The sequence below is a fragment of the Trematomus bernacchii genome, unplaced genomic scaffold (assembly GCF_902827165.1).
Source record: "Trematomus bernacchii unplaced genomic scaffold, fTreBer1.1, whole genome shotgun sequence".
Taxonomy (NCBI): Eukaryota; Metazoa; Chordata; class Actinopteri; order Perciformes; family Nototheniidae; genus Trematomus; species Trematomus bernacchii.
The window spans coordinates 2871167-2878253 of NW_022987767.1; the positions used below are offsets into that span (position 1 = coordinate 2871167).

The window sequence follows — 7087 nt, forward strand, 5'->3', positions numbered from 1 at the left end:
ATAATAAAAACGTAGGCCTACCTGGTTTAAAAAACTGTTGTGGTCATACTGTGGAATGAGTTCACACTGAAACGATTTCTTCATTCAAAATTTCGCGGGAAATTACATGTAAGAAGAAGGAGAAGAAGAAGAAGTCAAATAAGTAGTAGAAGAAGAATGAAGCTGGTGTGTTTCCCGCAGCGAGACACTACAATACTAATTGTGGGCTTATCATGTTGATTCGACCACAACAGAAAAAAACAAAAACCTCTCGCTCTCTCCAGAGGGGCAGCCGCAGGTCAGCCAAAAAGGGAACACGGGCCGTTGCCCGGGCAACATTAGCCCGTACCTGTGCACGTCCCTGACTTTCACTAAAGGAAATAATCTAAATATTTCTTCCACCACTGGAAAAACGATGCCTTATCTATACTACAGTACATATTGCAGTAGATATTTGTACGTGCCCCGCCTACGTGTGACGTCATCACGTCGTGGAACGGGATACTGGGAGAGCCGGAAGTGAGAGCCAGCAGAGATCCCAGTTTCTCCATCAACGCTTGAGGTGTGAAGGAACTACATCCACCAGGGGGATATTTTAATATTCCTCACTAGACTCAGGTCGGATCTACCTTTGTAGACGGTGAGTATTTTAACACTTCAGTTGGAGGATTAAAATCTACCTGTGGAAAAACGTCGCCACGCTCGCGCTGAGTCAGTTAGTCATTCCATGTTAGCTTTAGCCTGCTAGCTAACTAGGACAATTGGAACAGGAAATACCACAGCTAATGTTACCACTACCGCATTCTTGAAGCTATATAAAGCACATTTTCCGCTGTTCACTTCACGTTTCAATCCTCATGTGTCGACATAATTAATTACGAGGTGCACATCCTGTTTCCAAAGCCTGTTAATGAGCCTGAGGACGCAGACACGCAGAGAAATGTGTCAGAAAACACCAGACGAAATGCTTATTAAACTGCGTTTTTATCATTGAAAGTGGTTAAATTAACATGTAAAGAGATGATAGTGCTTTAATGCATGTGGCTTGACCTACTGTGATTGAAGCTCACTAACATTAAGCTAAGGTAAAGGTATTCAATGACACGGAAACAATGATAATTCATGGTCTGACTCTTAAGTACTCAGAGCCTATACTTAAGTAAAAGTAGAAATACTATGGTTTTAAAATACATTATAATTAAAAGTCCTCGTTTCACAACTGCACTTAAGTAGAAGTACATGCATAAGCAGCTAAATGAACTTAATGGGCTCGTTTCACTGTATCATAGAACATTACTCCTTTTTCTTTATCACTTACAAATACATGTCATATAAGATACGATAAGATTTACTCCATTGATCCCAATTTGGGAATTTTCACAGGTTTATTGCTGTTGGCAGGATGGTTTTCCTGTATCCGTCAGAGCTGAATGAGTCTGTTTGAGAAGTAGCTTTGCTGTCTGTCCAGATGCTTGTGTCATTTCTGGTGTCATTTAAATATTGTAGTTTTTCATTGTGGAGCAATTTTAGTTACTTTAAAAAAAGCATGTTTCATTACAGTACTACAGCATATCATACAAACATATCATGTCATTGTGAGTGTGGAGTATGACGTATAAAGTGTGCCTCTGAAGTGTAGTGAAGTAGAAGTATATGCAGAATTAAATGGAAATACTTATCAATCATTGGTCTAACCTAATTCTCCCTGTTATCCAGACTTTATTTACACATTAAGGCACTTTTTACTCCTCCTGCCTGCTCAGATATCTGGGTTTTGAGTTATGGGTGTGGTTTTGTTGTGGAAGATCCTCCTGTCTTCACATACTGAACGTTGTTAGGACTCGCAGGCCGCTGCTTCCTGGTCTGGGGACGTTTCCTCTGATCTCTCTCCGAGGTGAAGCAGCCACGTCTCCTGCAGACTCAGATTGAACACAGATGCTAATTGCCCACATTTAGCTGAGTCAGGAATTGGGATTACTACAGAAAGCTTTTGTTGCCATGTCACTTGAGATTACTGAGAAACAAACCACACTGTTCATGTAGTTCTGCAGCATCTCAGTTAAAATGCATGGTTAGGGTGATTCACCATGAAAGCAGCTGGTACAGATTCAGCATCAAAGCCGGAGAAACATGGAAAAAAGTGCCTGGAAAGTTGCTGCATATCAAAGGTGCAATCAGCTGTTTTAATTGAAATTCAGCAAAAATCTGTTCTGTGTTCTGTGAGCAGACATGGCTCTGTAAGGCAGGAGAAAAGGTGGCCCGACTTCAATACAATATACCGTCAACTTGCACAACAAACAAATCACAAAAGTTGCATATACTTTAGTTTGTTAAAAAATAAGTTTAAAAGAAAATTGCATTTTAATAAACAGTATAATCATAATTTGTATTGGTGCCTTTTTGTTAAGTTCACTGTTTGATTTGTTAAATTAGGGTTGGATCATCCAAAGTTAGTCTTTCTTAAATCCTCACGTTAGAGAAGCTGGAACCAGAGAGGGATGGTAGTTTCTGATTAATAAATGACTCATCAAAAACATATTTATCTACATTAGACAAATTGATAAGTCAACTTAAAAAAAGGAAACCTCCAGAGTGTTCAGAAGTACCGACATGGTGCTCTTTGGTTAGAAGAAAAAAGTGAAAAATACATATTTTAATATTGAAAATGAAACAATTCTGTCGACCTGAGCTAACTTAAAATGTAATATACATAATCAAAACATGCATTTAAGTCTCGGCTAGTCAAATAATCAAATCACAATATACATTTATTGCTGGGGTACAAAGAAGTTCTGTTAATCAATTTATATATTGTTTGCATTTTCATATATAGTTAGATAATAAAGGCTTTGACAGTCTGGAAGTTGTTGGTTAAGGTGCCTTAAAAGTGCTTCAATTTAAAAAAAAAACCTGCACAACCAATCGGGTCAAAAACAAAGCCAAAAAGATCCAAGGCACTCCACTTCCAAATGGGAAAAAAAACATTGAAAACATAATATTGAAATTCTCAAAACATGCTCATTAATGTTGAAATAGAGCTAACAGCCAACGTTGAGCACAAACGGCCATCTTGAAACACGGGAGTAATGGGTTGAATAAATAGTAAAAAGCTGCAGTTAAACTTCGAAACACAACGTCCACTATCTCGCAGCTTTCTTTAGCTTCAGAAATCGTATCCCTCCGTCCGTATAAAGTATATTTTCTTGTTTTTCAGTGTGTATAAGATTGAAGATGTGGAGGGCATCAGCAGGACAGTCCGTTAAGGTTGCGCAACAAGACGACGGAGGGGACGACTGGGAGACGGACCCTGACTTTGAGGTAAACAACGCACACTTTACCCTTCCTCCATTTCCTCTTTGAGTCCTCGTCTCGTCTCCATGTCCTTCCCTTGCCATTAAAATGTTTTTTCCTGGATTTTTAGAATGACGTGTCGGAGAGGGAGCAGCGCTGGGGGGCCAAGACGGTGGAGGGCTCGGGACATCAGGAGTCCATAGAGTGAGAAAGACAATCATTTTTCTCTTAGCATTGAGTTTAGGCTCGGGGAGTAACTGGATTATGTAATAAGAATTAAAAAAAAAACTGTATTTGATACAAGTACATTAACCTGTTAAGCCTGCAACATCTTGCAAGAAACAGCGTCTGAGGGCTTCTTAACATTTAACAAACTATGAATGTTTCATACCCTCTTAACGGGAAGAAACTCAGCTACCTGACGATATTAACAATTTTTACCGAAATAAAATACAAGTCTTACGCCGAGCCTCTGAATTAGCACTAAGCAAAAGAGTGCTAATGCACTTAGCACATAACTCACGGTAGAAATATTTTATACTTCATCGGATCTGCACAAACAAGATATTATATGAAAGCTGAGATTCCAGATTTCAATGGTATAAGTATCATCACTCCACAACCAAAACTCGCTGCAGCGAAAGCAAGCAAAGCCAAACACAACTCCACTTTACGTGGCCAAAGCGGCAAATACGTCTTACCTTTGCTATTTTCTGATCAAAAGTTGTGTTCAATGGCATTAAAACGCATATAAACGCTGCTGAAGGTTAATCCAATGTCTCTGTCACTTTGAAATGATTACTGATAATCCATCTTCATATTTATGGCAATAAGCCTAGTTTTCAGTTTTCAGTTTTCAGAGCTTAACGCAGCTTTAGGTTTGGGAGTACTTTTCCCCGTACTTTTCTTATTAACTTATGGCAACACAAAATAAAACATGGGAGCGGTGGAGATGAGGAGGTGTCGGCGTTCTGGCGATTTACTTGGAAGGCTTTAGTAGAAGCTGCTGGGAGTCCCAGAAGCTTCTACTGAAGCCAGTCCCCAACTCCGGGGACTTCCGGCCGGGGACTTCGGGTGGCAGTATACGCCGTGAAGTTGTTTGCGGTCTGCCAGTAAACCCAAAGCAGAAGAAGACGAAGTGACGTCAGCGGCTCATTTGCGTAATCTTCCCTCGGGGAACTTATTCCGGTGTGAACGCGATCTGTACTTAGTGCCCTGGGATAATAAGTGCCGGGGCACTGAGTGCCGGCACTAAGTACGGCAAAGTACTTGGTGTGAACGCGGCTATTGGGTAATGTTTAGATGGATTTAGGAACTTCCCCTCGATTCTATTGACTCTAACGGTTCAAAAGAGGTGTCAATCACCAAAATTGACCAATGGGTTCCAGAGATATGGCAAATGCACCCAAATGACCCCAGAGGTGTTTTTTTGTTGCTAAACCTCTCTAAAAAGGTCAAATGTCACTTGTTTTGCATCAATCTTGATACAGGGTACGTATTATATGTTATAGTTTGGATTCCTAAAGCTTTTAGTCTACTATCCCATCATTCATAATGGCAGCCCACTGCTCCTAACACTAGGATGGGTCAAATGCAGAGAAACCGTTTCGTTACATAGTACCTGTACTACGTAATGACAATAAGTTGAATCTTCTTTATGTCAATGAAATCTTAGGTCACAGGCTCCTCCAACAGTGCAACACAATAACACAGATAAAATAGTGCAAGTAAATACAAATGAAATAGTGCAATAAGAGTCTATATACAAGTAATTGGAATCTAATATATCAGATAAATAACTTGTAAGTTGCAAACAGATCGATGTTATGGATGTTCTTTCAAAAGTTCAGGTGTTTAACAGTCTGTTGGCCTGTGGGATGAAACATGTGAATCATCTAAATGTGTCTCCTAACTTGTTTCCTCCTTGGTTTAGTATCAACCGCCTGCGTGAGGCGGTGTCCACGGAGCACACCTCTCAGAGGAAGAAGGAGCAGGACACCGAGCCCAAAGCATCCGACGGATACGGGGGGAAATTCGGAGTTCAGCAAGACCGCATGGACAAGGTGAGAGGGAGTCAAAGACAGGACAGTAATGGTTGCTGATCTACAGTATTGGGGAAGAAAGATACATTATGTTACATGTTCAAATATTAATACGATACGATAATACTTTAATGGAATGAAGTCTGAAATGTGACTTGCATCCCAGCAGCTCCATGTGTAACATCAACAGACAAATATCAAGACACAATACATGAAAAACAAACAACAAACATTTAACATAACATCACGATCACTGAGAGAAAACATGCTCAAAGAGCCTTCAGCGTGCATTTGATCTGGATTCAGCTCTGTGTTTACTGTGAGGATTGACTGGAGCACAAAGGATGCTTCAAAGGATGCTTCAAAGGATGCTTCAGTGAATTTATTGAATCTCCCATTAGATGGTAGCAGTTCATATTCGCTGATCAGAACATGGTTTGGGTCCGAGATGATGTTGTTGGACAGCCTCACTAGGTTATTATGGCATGCTGAGTCATGTTAAAGAAAAATGATAAATTCATCTCACAAGTCTCCTATTGTGCAAAACCCACTTCTTCATGTCTCTTCTACATCAACATGTGTCCCCTCTTCTTCATGTCTCTTCTACATCACCATGTGTCCCCTCTTCTCCATGTCTCTTCTACATCAACATGTGTCCCCTCTTCTCCATGTCTCTTCTACATCAACATGTGTCCCCTCTGTGGAAAGAGACTCTGAAAGTTTCAGGAAAAAAGATTGTCTCTCTTTTTGTCCTGATCCATTTATATAAAAACCTGTCTGAAAATGAGCTGATCAGATTTTGGCCACTTTATGATGTCATAACGATTTGTTGGCTTGTGTAACCATTAGCCAATCAGCAACCAAGGTAACCCCCCCCCCCCACCTTATCACCTGAATCTCCTCCTAGAGCACCATTGTGTTCTTTTTAACCAAATCTCTCTCAGAGGGGCGTGGGGAGGGGCTCCTTATTTTCATCTAAAGTAACTGACAGAGAATCAGCACTTTAGAAACAGGGCTGAAACAGAGGGGATTGTGGGATGCTGCAATGATCTGTTTGGTGTTTGGAGCCAAACACTTCAGAGACATGTTTTGTATATATCTGAGACCTATGATATGAAAAACAGTATAATAGGGGACCTTTAATACCCTCAGTGTGTGTGTGTGAACAGGCTGAGTGTGTGTTGGCTGTTTCCCACTCGTTAATCTCTGTGCCGTGGTCACTGCAGCTTGAATGTGATGACCGTGCGCTGTTTACTCCACACACTGTTAGTCTGTGATGAGTCAGGTGTCACCACTTCCTCAGTTTCCAGCTCCACTGCTCTTTCCCTGACCCCTCCCCTCCTCCAGAGTCCCCTCACTGCCCTCCTTATGTGTTGAATGGTGTTTTTCTTCTCAGTCTGCTGTGGGTCATGACTACCAGAGCAAGCTGTCCAAGCACTGCTCCCAGACGGACACTTCTAAAGGCTTCGGAGGGAAGTTCGGAGTCCAGGCGGACCGCGTCGATCAGGTAATTCAGTTAGAAATCCTTTATTTCATGGCAGTTTACAGACTAACATATTCCAGATTCCAGATTCAAGGCTTTTATTGTCATTCGTACATAGCTACAGTGTAGTTATGTCGATGCAAATCTTAGGTCACAGGCTCCTCCAACAATGCAACACATAAAACAGATACAATAGTGCAAGAAAATACAAAAATAGAAAGAAGTAGTGCCATAAGAGTCTCTATACAAAGTGATACAGCACCAACGAAAAGTAACAAACAGAGGCGAGTTG

The 7087-nt window shown here is 40.9% G+C and overlaps 1 protein-coding gene across 1 annotated transcript in view; it reads left to right on the plus strand.

Moving 5' to 3' along the window:
* Window positions 1-458: 458 nt before the first annotated feature.
* The window catches only part of LOC117496675 (src substrate cortactin-like), a gene marked incomplete in the record, with an annotated part of 12735 nt that continues 6106 nt past the window's right edge, over window positions 459-7087 (plus strand). The window contains 5 exon segments of the mRNA XM_034148396.1: window positions 459-619; window positions 3194-3297; window positions 3401-3474; window positions 5204-5333; window positions 6709-6819. Coding sequence (XP_034004287.1) covers window positions 3211-3297; window positions 3401-3474; window positions 5204-5333; window positions 6709-6819 — 402 coding nt within the window.